The 19833-nt window shown below is 48.1% G+C and overlaps 1 protein-coding gene across 2 annotated transcripts in view; it reads right to left on the minus strand.

The window, feature by feature from the left end:
• Window positions 1-356: 356 nt before the first annotated feature.
• Window positions 357-19833, minus strand: part of ASXL2 (ASXL transcriptional regulator 2) — an 81808-nt gene continuing 62331 nt past the window's right edge. For both annotated transcript variants that reach the window (XM_077330725.1, XM_077330718.1), the window contains 6 exons: window positions 17601-17741; window positions 14766-14929; window positions 13889-13985; window positions 13296-13401; window positions 10822-11461; window positions 357-9448 (listed from right to left, as the gene is read on the minus strand). In XM_077330725.1, the coding sequence (XP_077186840.1) occupies window positions 7124-9448; window positions 10822-11461; window positions 13296-13401; window positions 13889-13985; window positions 14766-14929; window positions 17601-17741 (3473 nt within the window). In that variant the 3' untranslated portion in view covers window positions 357-7123. The remainder of the gene's footprint in view (window positions 9449-10821; window positions 11462-13295; window positions 13402-13888; window positions 13986-14765; window positions 14930-17600; window positions 17742-19833) is intronic.

The raw sequence follows: 19833 nt of genomic DNA on the forward strand, positions 1-19833 counted from the left end.
GGTGGAGCAAGGAATTGAAACTGGGTTTTCTAAATACAGTTCCCACACTCTTAGCTGCACTCCCTGGAGTGGGATCGTATTCCAAGGTAGCTGTATAACAAGACGCAGGGCTCTGGTGCAACATGGTAAAGGAAGAATGTGACAGCTACCTGTCCGTTGCTCAGGATGCCCAACTCTGACGTGGGAAGTCCAAGGCCTGCTCACCTAGAAGGTCCACCAGATGCATCTCTGCCCACACAACTCTCTCTTCAGCCTAACTCCTCTCATGGGGCTGTTGGGAGGCTAAAACGATTCCTGCCTCACTCAGGAGATACGACGGTAGCATTTGCTTCAGAAGAGAGCTTCGCTCGAGCCAGTTCAAAGATCTTTTTTTAATATCCATTTGTTTACAATAAAATGTAAAATAAAAGAATATATGAAGTACATATAGTATATTTACATACCTATATATTTATTTCAAATACTTAAAACTCTTAAGTAAAATATTCTTCTCTATATTATTTGTGAAAAAATATGACTTTTTAAAATGGTGTCAACCCAACCTCTCTCTATATTCTGAATTCCAATTTGTCCCTTTTAAAAAGGCAACAGATGAAAGTTAAGCACTTTCTAGGGCAGCAGTGGCCAAACTGAAGCTCTCCAGATGTCCATGGATTATAATTCCCATGAGCCCCTGTCAGCATGTTAAGGGCTCATGGGAATTATAGTCCATGGACAGCTGGAGAGCCTTAGTTTGGCCACTGTTGCTTTTTTTTAAATGCCTCTCGGCCTACAAAAAAAAAATCAAGAGATCCCAGTCAACAAAAATCAGTTTTGTTTCGTTTTTCTTCAAAATCATCAACATTTATTGCAAATACAGGTGCTTTCAGTTCCCTTGCTAGGAAATACCACATTCAAAACTGTGCACGCGCACACATACACCACTCACAACAGCATGTGTATGTTTCACAAATTTTCTTGTCTTTTTTTTTTGTAACAGAGGTACTAAAATATATATTACTTAAAATATATTACTTATAAGCTCTTAAATTGATTTCAGTTGTATCAATTGTATTGCATTGGGGAGGACAAGGGGGAGGGGGAACCCTCTCTGGTGCATCTTCCCAGTTTTCCCCAAATGGCTATGCATAATTTCAGCCCTACAATATGCACTGTTCAACAATACAAAGAATCAGGAAGGGCTCTATTCTCCCACCCCAATAGGTAGTCACAACGGCCCCCGCATCTTGCCTAACAGCAAACAGAGGACACATTTTCAGCCTTCCCACCCACCCCAATATTCAAAACGGGCCTCTGAGGCCAGTCCTTTAGAGAGACCAAGATTTTAGAGCACACCTAATATCTCCTGAGGTTCACAAGCAGCAGCAACATCTCATGCTAGCCCCTCAAATCTCAGACACAGGGCCGGCATGGATTACGGAGACCAAGTACTGCTTGCCGTGCTTTTGTCCAAAGACCGGCCTGCTTTTGGGAGAAACCCAGCTGATCTCTTCTGCTTTTGCACAAAATCCAAGAAAGCAGAGTTAGGAAAATGCCCATGTGGGCACATTTTCCCATTCTTGCGCTGGTTTACCATTTACAAGCAATGCCTGTTCCAAATTAAACCTATTGCCAAGCATGAGTGGTCAAATTTGGTAGACGCAGTATTATGTCAAGATAAATGGGCAACCAACAGTCTAGAAAGCAGTTCTGCAGTTGCACTCAAAACACAACGCCAGGATGTTGCTCTTAAGAATATCCCAGGGCTTCTGAAGGCCATGGGGTTGGATGCACCCAGACTCAAGGCAACCAGATTAGAATGTGAAAAATGGGAAATGTTTGTGGGCATCAGGGTTCCAGTGTGGAGCTCTGCTGTGTTCTTGGGTACTGTGATTTTTTCTGGTCCAATATAATCTCATGTGGGTCAGAGTTTCAGGGCACATGTGGACCTCTAAGCATCAGTGGAAAGATCCACACACTATCCTCTGCACATGCCCATGCGTTTCCAGCACTGAAATGCATGAGGAGTCCATGAACACAGATGAGGAAGCATTCACCATTTTGAATTCTGGCCTGCCAACGCAGTAATTCATCCCTGTCCCATAGGCTAAATTACATGGCCCACAGGGTGAAACTGAAGGCAACGCTTGCTATGGTGAGCCAGCCTCCTGTAGTGCAATTTAAACAGCCACCACAAAGGGTTAACTGCCTGCTAGGCTTGGTAGGATAATGCCCAGAATTCCTTGAGCAGCAAATACTGGAGAGACACTGAGTGTCCCAACATGAAGCTTGTTACCTCTGATCCTAAGAATGCCATTCTTCCTGGTGGGGGAAAAATAAACATTCTCACAGATGCTCCCATACTGCCCTACTTGGCATTCAGTTTGGCAGGAAGGCCACTCAGCAGTGTCCCGCCAGAATTCCTAGCCACAGCCTCTTTGGAAATTCAGAAATTGTTAAATATGCATTTCACTAAGAGTCCTTGAAAACTCTCTGATGCTCCTGCTTGGTGCAAGGGTATCTATGAGAAAGGAGATTTATGGCAATGCGAGGCAGCTCTCTCACACAGAGAATTTGCTGTGTTATTCCACGCAGCAGAGCAAGGGAACAATACAAACCATGGAGCATCAACGGTCCTACAAGAGCTCTTGTGCAGGTTCCATTCCGATCCATGAGGTCTGCACAAGTGAACTTCCCAGAAGACCGCACCCCAAGCTCTTTCAAGGGAAGAGGTGGTTGGGGGCCATTTAGATTTACTGCCTAGGGCTACAAAATTTTCTCGGGCTCTATCAAGGTGAGCGGTACAAGAGATACGCTAAAGGTTCTTTGGCCAAGCTGTCCAACTCCTCCACTAGTCATCACAGCAACAGCCAGCAGGGCAGAGTGGGTAACCCACAGGAATCACTTGCAGCAGCAAATGCAGGGGTAGAAGGGAGGGCAACAGCAGCAGCTTCAGCCACATTTTCATGCCACAAGAGGCTCAAAATGGGTTTCCTCATGCCTGCAGGAGACCTGCCAGAGCAAAGGCAGGAAAGACCATGACTCTGCAGGATTAGAAGAAATTGCTGTGTGAATAACTCTCCTATGCTGATGCCACCGATAAGAGGACGCCAAACTGACTGAGGAGCAAGCCACTTGTGTGCTTTCTTATGCCATTTGTCTAGGTTGCGAACCGACAACTGGTGGCCATAAGCCGCTTAAAAAACTCAGCTACATGGCAGCTCTATCCAAATAAGAGGGCAGCTAGAACATTCTGAGAAGCCCAGGGAAACAGGGTGTGTGTTTTTCTGGCTGCAATCTGTTTCGTATTATTACCAATTAAAGACCCACCATTATCGAGGGCAAACCTGGTGGGGTAGGCAGGCGTACTTTGCTTAGGGACAGGGTGCATTTTTGTTTGTGACTCACTCACTCCCTGCTTGGTAAGGAGAACCTTTCCCTTACTGCAATGCTGATCCGCCAAATGGCAAGTACCCACCACTAAAATGGAGCACCCAGAGACCATTTATTGGCACTGGAAGCAAAGCTGCCACTGGCAAAAGCCAGTTTTGCTCCCATCTCAATTGTGGCCCACAAAACTTAAGAAGCGACATTAACCTCTGATCTGCATCAACACCCCTGGGTTCCACTCTTTGGTGTGACCCCTGTGAGAGAACCTGGGGAGCTGGTAAGAGACACTAACAGAAAAGAAGACTTCTGCTGATCAGTCTGCGGGGCAGGGAAGAAAAAGATCCCCATCAGATGTTATACAATGGCTGATACTGATGTGACATTTCTCATGCAGAGGGAGTGAATGATCCTTAGAAAAAGAGCCAAGAGTGGTCTAGAATTTTACTCATAGCACTACACTGAAATCAGACATAAGGGATCATGTTTTCCTGGTGGCTGGAAGGCAAGGACTATGCCCCCAAAGTAATTTTGTATTAGGCATATCTCCCCCCGCCCCCCGCTTCCCTGCCAAAATCTGGTACATTGATGCTACCGAGTGGGGAATGGCTAAACAATTTGGGGCTCTCCAGTTCAGAATAAAAGAGTTGAATAAAGGGAGGGGGAGACATGATGATAAAGATTTATAATCTGACATGGAAGTAGTGGGATGTCTCCCTGCCAGAACACTAAGGCATCAGGGATCACCTACCCAAACTGAAAGGGCAGTGAATTTCAAGACAGACAATAACCTCCTTCACACTATGCATAATTAAGATGCGGAATTTGCTACTGAGAAACATTGTGGTGGCCAACAACTTTAGAGGGGATCAGAGAAATGCACAGAAGGTAGCTTAATTAAAAACTCCCATGCCTAGGAATACTTGCTGGTGGGTAGCCAGGACAGTCTGCAGTAGTATAACAGAATGCAAGCCTAGTAACTCTATGGACTGTAGCACCTTAAAGGCTGCCATATTCTCCAGGGCAAGAGCTTTCATGAGTCAAAGCTCACTCTGTCAGATATGGTTGTCTCAAGCCACTTCAATTCTACAAGTATATGCCCTGGAAAATCTTGTGTTGAAAATGTTGATGGTCTAGGAGCAGTGTTCCTCTAGCTACCAGTTACAAGAAGATGGTAGAGAAGGGCTATTGCTTCCATGCTCTGTGAGCTTCTGGGAAGCATTTGGCCATCCCCTGGCTGGAATTAGGATGCTGGCCGAGATGAACCTTTGGGCTTTCTCCAGCAGGGCTTTTCTGATGTCCGTAATGAACAGCTCTTGCTACGGATGCTAAATGAAAAGCCAACCTGTCATATGCTAGCCTTTGAAGAGACTACACGGAGTTCTAACCAAGGGTCCATTGCTTCTTATCTGGTATGTCAGCACTGAGGACACTGCTACTAAGGATCACTTTCCAAATACTATGTTCCTGGATAATTGAAATCCTCCCTTGGTGTACAATTTCATGTTTGGGAGTCATCCGGGACTTATAACTGATGTAGGAAAGCATCTCTCTAAATATACCATTCCTGGTAACCTACACTGGTGACAGTGTGAACAGAGAGATGCATGAGAATCTCAGACTACCCCTGCTGAAATACTCTGTGGAAAACTTTCTCTGTCTCATTGCAAGTGATCCTGTAACATGCCGTCTCTCGTTTTACCCGGGAGCTCTGACCTTGAGGTTTGATCTACTCTTCTTCCCCTCGTTGGTTATTTGATCCTGAGCCCTGAAAGCAGCAACAGGGCTCAAGGATCAAATAAATGAATTTACATTAAATGCTTAAGATTTGGATTTCTGGATCTCATCCATCTCGTGGCGCTGGTCATGGAACGTGACATCTTGCAGTGCTGGGCCCTCTTCTAAATACTTCTCTTAGTTTGTGCACACGTATGCATCCATGTTGACTATCAGGCATCAGATGGAGGATGCAACCAATGTACATTGTGAAGGAAATTCACAAATGAAGACTTGTATGAAGAGAGCGCTTTGTCTAGCCTGAGCAGGAGCAGCACCTCAAGATCCCAGGGTGAGAAGAGTGCCTGCAAGGCCCATCTTACATGCAAGGGACTGAACATGTAGCCTTCCGAAGGAGAACACAGGCTTGATCTCCTGGCCCTCCCCACTAAGTGAACGGCTCGCTCCAAAGACAGGGCCTGCTTGCTTGCTGTACCACTTGAGAGTGTTATGAAGAGTATTAGCATGTCTCAGAGGGCGGGGGACCTGCCTCTGACCCAGCTCTAGCAGCTGACATCCTCCCCCACCCCCCACTCTCGAGCCCTTGCAAACAAACCTCCATCTACTCTCCTGCCACTGAAACTGAGCTTCCTGAAGGAGGCACATACCTCAAATTGCTGTGTACAACTGTGTGCACCCAACTCAGTAGCCACACAGCAGCACAGTCATGTTTGTGCTTCTTCCTTGCATCTCTCCCACACCCCCGCTACCAAATTAAGCCTCAAGAAAAGTGAAATTTGAGAACCTGGGTACACAGGTTGCAGCAAACTCCTGTAATATATTTTGCTGCTCCAGGAAAGGAGATCTCAAAGCACAGAGATTCTTTCTTTTGTGCCTCTGAGAGTGAACTAGACATGGCTTGTGGTGATCTATGGAGTCTTAAGGGCCAGGCAGGTGCTTTTCTTCAAACACACCCAAGAATCCAAATGGGGCACAAAACTGCAGGATTAACTCAGTCCCTGAATACGCCTAGTGGCAAATCCTTCCGTCAAATAAGAGCTGGGGGATTCCCAGATGCTTCCTTGCTAAGCAGCGAACCAGGATTTGGCCTGCAGGAAGCTCAAGTGTTGGTTCCACCCTGCCATACAGTACTGAGTGGGAGAGAAACAGCAGTCCTGCTGCATCCAACTCCAATGCCAAAAACTAGGAAATGTCACGAGTGGGGTTAAAAGGAACTAAACAGCATCTCTGGCCTAATTAAGAGGGGGCTGCCCTTCCACACTTTTTGTGGGGGGTGGGACGAAGTGATGGCAGAAATGGGATGATGGGCTATTACTAGCTGGCTGTTCTTTGGAAAACTAACACATCTGAGCTGATGCCAGGTGTGCTCAGCAGGCAGCTGCAGTTGGCTGACCCAACATGGACTTTCCTGTCCCTCTCCTCACGCTGACTCGACTCCAATCCCAACAGGGAGAAAACAGCCAATATCTGCTGTAGGGCAGGGCAGCCATTTGTGCAATATAGAAAGTGGTTTCGCCTGCTGGTCTACACGTCTTGGCTGCTGCGTAGTTAGTTAGCAAAAGAGCCCAGGTAGCCGGGAACAGAACGCCATCGGTCGCCACAAATGGCACTAGGGACCCTGTTGGTGGGAGAGGAAAGGGAGGGTGGGGGCCTGGTCAGCCTGTCCGAGGGGCTCTGTGAGCTGGATGTAACTCATCCAGGAACAGATCGTGAGATGAGGGACTGACCGGGCCCTGGATCTGCCAGCCAGAGCTGGTATGGGGACGAAATGAAATCAATGAATCAATAGATTTACCTGAAGAGGACTGAAAGAAGAGGAAAAAATATATACTTTAAGGCCCCCCCCCCCAAAAAAATGATGCAACCTATTTACATGATTCCTTAAGTGCAAACACTTGTCCCAAGATTTCAGCTGGCTGTGCAAGATGCCTTTGCTCTCAACGGAAAGCAAGCAGACGCTGGGCAGGAATGCCCAAGGGAGCAGCCGGTCCTGCCAGGGAGATGCCGGTCGGGCCCCCTGCTACCGTACCACCAGGCAAGAAACACAGAGTTTGGAGGGGCCAATGCAGTCATCGTGGCAAAAGGCCCCGCAGCCCTTGCACATGATCATGGCTTTCAAACGGCAGTAACACTTGGAGGGTAGGTCCTCCAAGCTGCCAGTGTCAGAAAAGGCCTGGGCAGAGAGGGGCTGCCCACGGCTCCCGATGCTGGCCGACTGGCCAGCGGGGATGGTCGTCACGGTCACAGAGAAGGACACGACGTCCCCGATGCTGCTGGGGTCAGACAGCCCTGTCAGAAGCGCCTCCTGGTGCAGGTCTGGCGAGGTGGAGACATTGATGGTGCCGCTGTAGCCCGGGCCCACGAGCTGTGCAGCAGCCGGGTTCCCAAAGAGCCGAGAAGGCGGCGAGGGATAGAGGAGCAGCGGTTGGGGCAGGGTGGAGTCTGCCGAGGTGTCGATGTGCAGCTCCGTGCTCCAAGATCGCATTTCCCCCTTTGTGGTCTGTGCTGCCTTTTCCTGGGAGGCTTGAATAAAGCCCTTTCCCACAGCACTTCCAGCAGATTTCTGGCATGCCAAGAACTGGTGGGCACCTTTCACTTTTGAGACTGCAGCTACCTGCTCTGCCTTCACAGCAGTTGCTTGGGGATTATTCTGCTCTCCTCTTCCCTCATGGGTCGTAATTTCCTCCTTAACCACCACACACTCCTCTTCATCAGCAGTGCCTTCCCCATCCGTGTCTCCACCGTCTTCCTCGCTGCTGCCGCTTCCTGCCCTTTGCTCCTGATCTTCAAATTCCATTTTGGGTCCGTCTGTGGACGCACAGTCCTCTGGGTGCATGGCGAGTTTCCTTCGGAGGTGCTCAGAGCCGCGGCCATAGGTGGAAACGTTTAGAAGGTAATGGCCAGACATTGCAGGCTTGGAAGTCCTTCTCCCCGTGAATCCCAGCATGAAGCTCTGGCTGGTGGAACTGCTTTCCCCCAGAAGCTCTGGGGGCAGCAGAGCAAGCTGGGAAGGTGGTGTGGTGGGAGAGGACAGCTTCTGCCTTGACAACCTCTGCATCAGGGCCTGGAGGATGTGCTCACGGGCTCCCTGGCCCAAGGCTTCGTGGCTGGGGTGCAAGTCAGCAGTGGTATTCCACGGCTCGTGGCCTGCGAAGGGAGGAAAGGGCTGCAGACTATGGGGTATCTGCTGCCTACTAGGACTGAAGCCTGGTTTCCCACAAGACTGCAATGGGACCTGATAATGCTGCCTCTCGCCAGGCCTGGCTGTGGCCACTGGCTCTTTCTGCTCCTTCACAGGAAACGGGATGGTCTTCATCTCAACTCTAGTGAAGGGCTTGGGCAAGATCTGCTCCATTGGCACCTCCTTGCCTTGAAGCAACTGAGCAACCAAGGGGTTATTTGCAGGAATGCTGGAACTAGTCTTTGGGGGAGGCGCAATTTCAGCTGCTCCCGATGGGGCTGGGGGCACTTTAAGGCCATGGGTGCTGCGGGATGGAGCAGCCAAAGGGGGTGTCGCCACGATGCCAGCTGGAGGGGCAGGGGGAGCAGGAGCCTTGAAGGGCGCACCAGACAATGGAGCCAGAGAAGGCGAGTGTGCTGTGTCTCGTAACACACCTGTGCTGGCAGCAAGTGCTGCCTCAGGGAGATGTTTGCCGGCCGGCCTGTGCTCGGGGTCACAGGTTGCTCTTGCAGGCTGGCTGAGAGTAGAAGGGGGTTTTCCAGGCTGATCCATCCCTGGCCTGAGGCCACAACTTGTGCTCAGAGAAACCCGGGCCCCCTGACTTGCCAAGGCTGTCATCGGGCCACGGCTTGCTACTGCTGGCTGGGTGACTGATGGGGTCTCTGTGCCAGGGCAGCTTCCTGGAGTTCTGGGCTGCAGGGAGGGAACCGGCTGTAGCTGTGTTCTAGCAACACCGCAGGGAGCCGCCTGCTCCGTTGGCGGAGGCATCGCTGGGGCCCAGGAACCCGGGCCAGAGGGGAAAGGTCTTCTTGGACCTGCCCCACTTCCAGTGCCTGCCAGGTCTGGTGCGTTTGCCTGGGTCGCAGCTCCATGGGGCTCCCCTGAAGCTGTGCTGCCCCTCTCCTCTCCCTTGCCCCCTCCGCCTGGGCCCGGGCCTGGGATGGTTCCCACAATGGAGGCAGCAGTAGCAGCCATGGAGGCTGCTGCTTCGGCAAGAGCGGCTGCCCGCCGGGCCCTGGCCATCTGGGCTCTCGCCTTGATGTCCGCCAGGGTCCTGGCCCCAGTTCTCCTGGGACTGGTGATGGTGCAAGGGAAGCTGGGCCCGGGAGAGACCTGGCAGGCAGGAAATGGCAGCGGGGATCCATGGAGCCTGGAGACAGGGATCTGGAAGAAAAACGGAGATGCACATCAGTGATTAGGAGAGGAAAGCAGCCATCCCTACTCCTGTTTCTGCCCTCTGCTGTGCTCAAGGACACAGAGGCTGCCTCTGCAGCTGGGACTTGCAGGAAGCTACCCTCCCCTCAGAAGTCAAGCCAGTGTCTAGACTAGGATCTCTAAGTAGCACAAGCTATCTTGCACCAGAGGAGACCACAGATCTTTAGGCTCCTTCAGGATTGCTTCCAGACTTTCGCTTCCTGGTGTCTTAAAACTACACGCAAGAAAGAGGAAAAAGTTGCCTGACAGGCACAGCTTTGTTGTATCTTTCTTGCCCCCTTCCTACATGAGGATCTGCAGGAGACAGAGCCATATGTCAGCTAGGCACAGAGCTGAAAGCCAAGGCCCATGTTGGATGTCTTTTCTCCCTTCCTTGTCTGTGGCTTTAAAACACAGGTGGCAGTCATACCTCCAGCAGCCCTGGAGACAAAGGCTGCTTCCCTGTTTCCCATAGTTGGGATTTTAAAAACTGGAGCCTGAATTTGGGAGCAAGCCTATGAGGAGCACGTGCTCAACCACTGGCCTATGGACTTCCTAGCTGAAAGGTTAAGCCAGACTGCTGCATGCAACAAAGGCACTCCCCAGCAGCTTCCCAATCTTCTGTGCTCAGGCTGCGCACAATTAACCCCTCCATGTTCTGAGAGAAGCTGCTTCTTTCTGACTGCACGAGTCCCCTATAAGGACTAACAGCTCTCTCCTGCTGCTGGAAACCAAACAAGCTGCTTTCTATAAGCTCAGACCAGTGGTCTTTTCAAGCCCAGCATTGGCAAATGAGTATCATCCACTGTTTGTCATGGTCTCAGAAAGAAGGCTTTTCTTCGGCCTCTCTTTTATTAGCCACCTTTCTACCTATAGGAACTCAAGGCAAACTTACAGTATAAATGGTAATAAGACAAATCAAGCCATTAATGAAAAATATGGCAGAAGAACTTTAAAAAGGCCATTGATTTTCAGGTGCCTCCCAAAGGTTGACAGTGAGGCGGCCAGGAGAGGTTGTCCCACAGGCCTAAAGAGGTAACCACCAGCCAAATTCCTCTGGATGATGGGGCAGCCATGAGGGCCCCTCCTTGTGACATCAGTACCTGGGCAGGACTGTATCAAGCAAAACGCCACCCGTCCTCTGCCACTGGACTACCCAGAGGTGAGAACTTGCCCAGCCTGACATTCTCCCAGCCTCACCCAGCCTGTCTGTGAGGCACAAGCATCTTTCTTTCCCCACTAATGAAGGGAAGCAGCAGATGCTGGGACAGTAGTGGGGCACCTGTCAACCAGCAAGCAACACAGGTACTTGTACTCGGCCTTAATCCAAAGGGATTTCTTACCCTGAGCGGAGGGACCTTTGGCACAGGCGCTGCTGGAAAGGGCTGCGGCGGGCTTTGAAAAGGTGGGGGGGAGCGGCTGTTCTCCACGACGTGGGGCCGTTTTTCTGGTGTAGTTGATGCCTGTTCGGGGCTCTCCGATTTCCTCTTGAGACCTTGGACTCCGGTGTCCATCTGTTCGGTGCCCACGACAGAGGCTTCCTTGGCAGGTGTCTCCTGAGAATCTTCTCCTGAAGTGGCTTCGTTGCCTGCTGCCGCTGGGCTCTTTGGCTCGCTTGCCTTCTCTTTCGCTGGGGACTCCAAGCTGCCCACATGTAGCTCTTTGGTCCCTCTGGGTGGCCCGAAGGGAATGTGGTCACTGAATCTGGAGGGGAGACTGCTGTCTGAGGAGCTCGCAAACTCTGCTGACTTAGGGGCCTGGAGCTGGGGCTCTTTGTCTCCTTTGCTTGCTTCTGGTGCTGGTGGCGGCGATACCAAAAGATCCCGGGCCTTTGGGTCCACTGGAGGGGCTGCCTCTTTGCTTGACACCGCTACAGAGACGGGCAGGCATGGCTGCACTTGAACTGTGGAACACCTCGCCTGTGCCTGAGTGGTGGGGATGAAGGATGTCAGCTGCTTGGATTCTTCCAGACTCAGCCCAGAACTAGATGAAGAACAGAAACACGCTGGTTAGAACTCGGGGCACCAAATTCAGATGTGGCCATTCACAATGCTTGACCCTCAGAAACACATAACCAGAACATAATTGTGTGTTTTTTTTTAAATTCTACCTCAAAGCCAGACTGAGAGAAATAAGAATCCGCACCATCTTTTGAGAGACCATTCAGAGGCAGAGAGGCCTGCTGCCTGGTCCAGAAAAAATCCTCCCAGCTACTCCAGCTTTACAGAGCCTTAGTGGGCTTATCAGTGTTCAGCAGGGAGAAATGCTGAGAAATGCCTTCTCCTTGATAACCCAACAGGAAGTCCTACGGAAGTACTAATCGAAGGGGCCTCTTGGCATATTCCAAGGACATTGTATGAGAGACTGGCACAGCCCGTATATACCAAGGGGCAAAGGAGGGAAAGTGGACGTTGGCTTATTCAGGGAGCAAAGGTTTCTCAGACGGTTCTCCACCTATCCCCCCATCCCCCAAATAGCTTGTAGCTGCTGCTGAAACTCTAGTCCCAGCCATCATTTCTCTTTATGAGAGCCAGTGTCACGTTGTACTGATTGAACTCGGAAACTCCCACCTTCTCTCAGCCATGAAGTTAACAGGTGGCCTTAGACAAGCCAACTTCAGCCCCCCTACCTGTGACATGGGTCTCCCTTTCAGATCTTATTGTAAGGATTAATAAAAAACAGCCTGACCCAAAGTGTTCTGAGTGGTTACCAACGGCACTGCATACAGACACTACAGTCTAATACTGCAGTGTTGGCCACAGAAGATAGGACCAGCAGTAATGGCTTTAAACTACTGGCTACATATTGGGGGGGGGGGGATTAGTTCAGCAGTGGAATGGGCTGTTTAAGAAGGTGGACAGCTCCCCCTCACTGGTGTTCTTTAAGCAGTGGCTGGACTGAGACTTATCCTGGATGCTTTAGGCTGATCCTACATTAAGTGAGGGGTTGTACTAGATGGCCTGTATGGCCCCTTCCAACTCTATGATTCTACATAAAGCAACAAGGCAGCTGGGACAGAAGCTTCACCAGGTGCAAAAGACAGGCAAAGGCCCTCCCTTCCTGGAAGTATGCAGGAAGTGGCCTTGCTCATCCCTTGCTTTGTGCTTGTCATAGTTGGCTTCCTGGATAGCAGGGAGCTTCAGCAGTGTTGATTTGAGGATGGTAGTCTCTTTTCACATCGGAGACAAAATCCAGGATGAGAGACTGCCTTCTCAGCAATTTCACTGCCTTCTCAGCCATCTCTCCCTTCAGGTACAGAGGGACATTTAAAAAGATGCTTCACTATTAATAATTAATACATTAACAATTATTAATTCACTATTTAGTGCTGGGTACAGAAGCTAAGCAGGGTTGGCCACAGCTAGTATTTGGACGGGAGTACCAGCATTGTGATGTGGAGGCATCAATGGCAGAACACCTGTGAATGTCTCTTGCCTTGAAATCCCTACTGGGTCACCATATGTCAGTTGTGACTTGAAGGCATTCCCACTATCACACCATTATAGCCCAAGAGAACAGCAAGGAGCCTTTTAAGGCAGGGGTAGTCAACCTGTGGCCCTCCAGGTGTCCATGGACTACAATTTCCATGAGCCCCTGCCAATGTTTGCTGGCAGGGGCTCATGGGAATTGTAGTCCATGAACATCTGGAGGACCACAGGTTGACTACCCCTGTTTTAAGGGTTTCTGCAGTTAGAAGCATAGAGCCAATCCTACTTCTGCTTGTGAGCCTCCTGAGAAATGGACATTACAAGGGAAGAAAAAGGTATCTTTGGAGACAGAGAGAGAGAAGATAAAGCGAGGCAGCCAAAGCCCTCACCTCTGTCCATAGTAGCTCTCAAAGAAGCGTTCCTTCCACAGTTCCACTTTCTTCTCTTTCTCTAATTCCTGCCGAAGTCTCAGCTGCATTTCAGGAGTGAACTCCCCTGTCATGCACAAAGGGGGGGGGAGTGAAGTTTAAATAGGAAAGATGGTTCTTATCAAAATCTGGAACCCCCAGCTTCTTGAGAATTCCCCCACTACTACTCTGGAATTTGCTGACACTCTAGGAAAGGGTAGTCAAACTGCAGCCCTCCAGATGTCCATGGACTACAATTCCCATGAGCCCCTGCCAGCGAATTGTAGTCCATGGACATCTGGAGGGCCACAGTTTGACTACCCCTGCTCTAGGATCTTCTGCTCAGCCAAATACACAATCATAACTGCTCCAAGACTCTTTGACTTCTCCATGGGATGTTCTGCCCCAACATCACCCCAGTAGAAATAGTGTTTTAGCCCTGCTGTTGTTCTCCTTCACCCCCCACCCCGGCATTTCTCCATACAAACAAAAAACATTCTCATGTAGATTTGTCAATACTTTGGAAGCGCCTCTTTCCCAAGTCAAAAGTCCCACTGTGTTCATGGAGGCCTCACCTTCTGACAGTCGTTCCTTCCACCCTTGTGCAGCAGAAGTGAAGAACTCATTGTTGAGGGCAGAACTGCTGAGCTTCAACAGCCCATCTATGCCAATCTGAAAGAGCCGGGAAACAAAAACAATGCAACAATTCTTTCCTCACATTGTTCTTACAACAGAAGAGGGAGCAAGGAGGGCAAGTGTTTTGATCTGGGGGGAAATGGGTCTCAAGGTGATTGACCTGAAGGACTCAAGTGCCTGTTTCCTTGGCTTTGGCAGGAAGCTGTTCTCACTCTCACACTAGACCTTTCTGCCAGACAGGTGTGTTTGTACAGAGCTTTTGGGAAGAACTGCATATGGTAGTCGTAACTTCATACAGAGCACAAAGAAGGAATGAAGCCCAGAATTACGGAAAAAGTGTCTGAGGGCTGTGGCTGTTCTCGCCTTATGTTTAAAGGGCCCTTAAAAAAATCTCCCCCAAGTGTCTCCTTCAAATTCTTGCATTTTTCCTGCAAAAAAGCCTTTGCTAATACACAGAGTGAAAGAAAAGCTCGACCTGTATGCATGTGGCCTGAATCTCTCATTATTATCCTTATTACAAAGTCAATAGAGCCACAGGAGACACCAGGTTTCACTCTGGTGACATGATTCTGAATTAGTTCAGAGGCCACAGGGCTGTCCGGCAACAGGAAGAAGGGTGGGTAGGGGAGGAATAGGGAAAAGAGATCTAAATGTAGCTTCCCTCAATCAACTTGTCTGTTAGATGGAGAAGCCGATCTTCTCCAAGTGCATTTTGTGGTGTCTGGCCACATGAGCCTCTAAGAGTCCCCGATCTTTGTGTGCCATCATTGCTCCTTAGCCTTCTGTGTCCCCCCCCCCCCTGCCCAGGAGACGTACCTGCCTGTCCACTTCAGGGAGCAGAAGGAGCAGCCGCTGCTGACAGTCAGCTGGCAGAAGAGAGAATGTGAGCTTGGTGATCAGGGCCCGCAGGTTGGTATTCACCAGGATGGAATCTGGGGTCTCCACATCAATTTCAGCACATTTTGTCCTCTTCAGCTGCCCTGAGGGGAGAGGCAGAAGGGCCATCTGTCAACATTGGCAAAGACACAACTTTGGATAGGCTGCTCTTGCAGGAAGGCTCCCTGGTAAAATCAGGAGAGCAGGATCCAACTGCCTCCTCTAAGGCTTCAGCTTGGGAGTGACTTTTGGGCACCGTCTGGAAACTAGCTTTGTGCCCAGGCACATCTGCTACAACCGCTCTAGGCAGCTTCATCCTCTGCCAAGCTGCTAGCGAGGCAGGAGGCAAAATCTACCCCCCTACTCTCCTGATGTCTTGTACTCAGTGGCTGCCTGCAGCATGCTCCGGGCTTCACTGTCTTTAGCCTGGGCTTCACATTCAAGGTCCTTTCACCCTTTCCTCTGCCTTCTTTGAGCACATCCATTTTTCAAAAAGCTCAGAGGAGTGCATTTAATTCTCTCCTCCTCTTTATCTGCACAACAACCCAGTGAAGGAGGCCAGGCTGAGGGGGAATGACTGGCCCAAGGTCAACCAGTGAGATACAGTGGCCAAATGGGTACTTGAACCTGGGCTTCCTAGATCCTGGTCTGATACTCTACAACTCTACATGACATTGACTCTTAAGACCCTTCCTTAGGCAATATATTGCACTGGAAAACAGCTGCTTAGGGAAGCTACTTTTCCCCCCTAATGCATTATTTTTTGAAAAATTAAATAATTTTATTTATCCAAGAGTTGCATTAGAATTACAGATTAATGAAAAATACAAATATGAAAAAGAAGAGTTGGTTCTTATGCGCTGCTTTTCTCTACCAGAAGGAGTCTCAAAGCGGCTTACAATTGACTTCCTTTTCCTCTCCCCACAACAGACACCCTGTGAGGTAGGTAAGGCTGAGAAAGCCCTGTTATTAGTGCTCAGAACAGCTTTATCAGGGCTGTGGTAAGCCCAAGGTAAGCCAGCTGGCTGCATGTGGAAGAGGAGTGGGGAATGAAACTCGGCTCACCAGATTATAAGTCCACACTCCTAACCACTACACCAAGAAAAGAAATAATGAAAGGAAAAAGTAGGTAATATAATTCACAAGTGACTTCTTCCAGTTTTCCTTACAGAGAAGTAATTCTTAACCTTTATCTTATAAACTATCTTCTATTGCATCATATAAATATTGAATAATACCTTATTCTACAGGCCATAGAACCAACCTTATCAAACATTCATAATTATATTTTTGTTTTGAACCTTTATTCAACATATATCTTCTATGATCTCCACTCCATGTCAAAATCTGTGATCCAATTTTCTTCAAGATGACTGGTTAATTTAGCGAACTAGCCAACTCCATAGATTTATATTGCCACTCGTAAATTTCTGTTTAAGTCCGTATAATTCTCGTGGTAGAAAAATATCTGAACATTTTCCCAATATCTTTCTTCAATGAATTCTCTAAAATTCAATTAATTCTGGTCTAAACTTAATCTTTTAACCCATTTTTTAAATTTCCTTGTGGATATCCCTCCAAAAATGTTTTGCTTTTTGACAGCTCCACCACTGGTGACAGAATGTGCCTAGTTGTTTCTGGCATTTCCAATATCTATTTGTGTTTTTCCTGGCCATTTTTTAGATCTTAAATGGTACTCAATACCATCTGTAGCGAATTTTATATATTTTTTCTTTTACATAGTAACTATTAGAAAATATAGAACCTTTCTTCCAAACAAATTGCCATTCTTCAAACTGAATTTCATGTCCCACATTCCCAAGTTAACATAAACTCCTTAATAATCTCCTTCTCAGTGTTGAAATTTAAGCATTCTTCATATACTCTACTTATCAAATGTTCTTTTTTTCAGTAGTTGGGTTAACAATAACATGTTTACTTTGCCTTTAACAAATCTGTCCCTTAATTGAGCATACAACCACCAATCTTTTAATTTGCCTTCTTCCTTTAGTTAAAGATTTTAGTTTAAATTCTATCTTTCCATCTTCCGCCAATTCTACCAATAATTCTTTATATGTAAGCCATGATTCTTCTATACTTGTCTGACTCCCAAATGCATTCCTGTTACTGCTCCAAGGACTTTCTTCAATGGAAAAGTGAACAGTTCTATCTGCGGCACCAACAACAATTCAATTGTGCTTAGAGGAAAAGGGAACACTTCTAAAGAGAAGAGGAAGTACCAGTTTCCTAAATCAACAATCCTATTTGGATTTCAAAATTTCAAAAAGGTCTTCAAAAGCTATTTACTGAAGCGCACCAAGAAATAAGTTTATGTCTGGAGCTTTTGAGTATATTTCAGCTCTTCATGGAAGGCAACTGGAGGGGGAGGATTTCAAGAACGCAAAGCTGACATTGTGTTACAGTATTTACAATCCTACAAACATGTGTAAAAGTATGCTCTCGTAGCTATAAATGTAAGAACGTCCAATGAAGCTAATGCAGAAAATATATAGAGAAGCAGAGACTCATAAGGGATCCAAAGAACTCCAAGAAGCATCTTACAAGTACCACGTAAGGCCAAGTACTGCCAAGAAGAAGGCAGCAGCAACCTCAGGGGGGAAGAATCCAGCCATTTTGCCTTCTCTGTTTTATGCTACTGTGTGTCAGACCAGTCTGAAAGGACTTCATTCCTATACCTTCCTTACTCCATCCCTACTCCCCGTCTTATCACTGGTCTTCAGCAGGACAATGCTGTAAGGGAAACTGTTGTCTTACTTGCATGGAGCCGCTCAGATCTCTGGAATGGCTTCTTCCCCAGGACTGGGAGGGAGGGTTCGACTTTAATGGAGGGCGATGAACTAGAAGTCGAATTCTGGGGACTACTCGAGTGTCCATCGGATTGCTTCCCTTCCCAGGCTGAAAAGCAAGAGAAATAGAAACTGACTTGGCCAGCACCTGTAACCAAAGATCAACAAAACTGACCATCAATATTCCTACTCTTAAGATGGTCAGTTCTTAGTATGACGAAGGGTGCCTGCACTCAAAAGCTCACGCCTTGAATAAATCTTTGTTGGTCTTAATGGTACTACTGGACTCTGATTTCATCAAGATTCTAGACACTACCATCACCAGTTCAGTATGCGAGTTAATCTAAAATTTGAGTGTAGTGATGAAAACACACAGAAAAACCTGCCTGGCTTTAGCAATTCAGTGCCCAATCTTCACTGTTTCTCGAAAAGGTTACGTTTCAATATGATAGCCATTGGGAGTACTAGTGATAGAATGGGAACGTAGAGTCACAGCCAACATCGAGGAATAATAGATAGCTATGAACTATTTTCTTGCAGAGGCATCTCTGGATGCCCAACGTTGCTCACTCAGCAAAGTGCTGCTGTCCTATGGAATGAATGTTTATGTCCCTGCTTTCCCCATGGCTCAAGGGAGCTTATAATATGTAATCAAAATATCAAGCCATAAAGGCCCCATACCGCTTCTCTTCAGCAGAGTAAAGCACCAGTGAACCAGATGTAGCTGGCAGAAGCCACTTGTAATCACTGCCAGGAAGCAAAGCTGGGTGTTGCCAAGCCTCCCACTATGGTGGAAGATGTTCAGCAGCCCTAAGTGTCCACTGTCACTTGGGAGAATGGCATGGGAAAAGGGGGAGGGAGGGGGAGAAAGGATGACGCAGTGGCATTTTCGATGTGAACCTGAAAGTGCTGTCTCTGCAACGCTCTAGGATTGATTTTCCACAAACTCTGTGCTAAAACCATGGGGATCCAGGGGAATCCTAGCGTGCTGCACTGGTACAATGACATCACTTCTGGGTTTGCACCCAGAAGTGCTGTTGCAGCACCACAGCAGTGCCTTTTTGCATATCCTCATCTTCCTGGACCTCTCACCAGCTGGGTCCACGAGTGTCCATTTGCTGTGCAAATGCCAACTCTAGTCCACCCACCACCAATGGATCCAGACCTTCCCAAGCAACAGTCCTTCTGACTGGCATTACCTGTTTCCTACAGAGATGAAAATGTCAATTACGTCCCCACCTCTGCTCATCACTATTCACTCACATTTTTGCAATCCCTGTTGCAGCCCTGGCATGTCTGAAAGGGGAAGATTCTTGGCCCCAGGTGAGCTGGCTCAGTAAGCGCAGGACCAGTCAAATGTGCAGCATTTATTTGTTTTTCCTTCTTTGTTTAAATTACATGTTTCCATTTTTATAAGCTGCTTTGAGTCAATAGTGAGGAGAAAAATTGGGGTATAAACACCCAAACAAAGCATATACTTAGAACACATTTAATTTAAGAGGGGAACAACACATTTCCACAGGAATGTCTCTTGTTCCCCACACGTGCACAATTGTGGTTAATGTTATATCAGCAATGGCTGTTTGTGCAATTATTCTTGGAAGAGATCATGAGTGGGATAGTTTCTCCTTATGGATAGAACCCCCCCCCCCCCACATAATGGAAAAATCCAGCTTCAGGGTTTCCTGGAGTATATGCTTCAATGGGAACCATTTGCTATGTGTCTGTGAGGAGGAAAAATGTCTTCAGTGAACCACTTAATCAAGATGCACTTCAGAATCACAGCTGCAGATGCAACTAATACATCCCTCACTAGGCAACTAATACATCCCTCACTAGGTACATCCCTCACTACTCTCCCTCAATATTCTCCTCCACATTTTCCATTTAAAGATGGCTTTCGCAGGACTACTCCTCCCTGATAAAGGCAAGGGGCCAGTCATAAGAACATAAGAGAAGCCATGTTGGATCAGGCCAATGGCCTGTCTCAGCCTTTTTCAAGCTTTTGACCATGGAAGAGCCCCTGAAATAATTTTTCAGACCTCGAGGAGCCCTGGAAGTGATGTCAGCTGGCCACACCCCCACTACACCCCCAGAAATGACATCACTACTTGCACCCTTAGCCCACCTTTTGTTCCTTCCCCCTACCTTTACTACTACTATGGTGGCTCTGCCTCATGTAAGCCAGAAAGAAGAGTAGG

The sequence above is a fragment of the Paroedura picta genome, chromosome 1 (genome assembly GCF_049243985.1).
Source record: "Paroedura picta isolate Pp20150507F chromosome 1, Ppicta_v3.0, whole genome shotgun sequence".
Classification (NCBI taxonomy): domain Eukaryota; kingdom Metazoa; phylum Chordata; class Lepidosauria; order Squamata; family Gekkonidae; genus Paroedura; species Paroedura picta.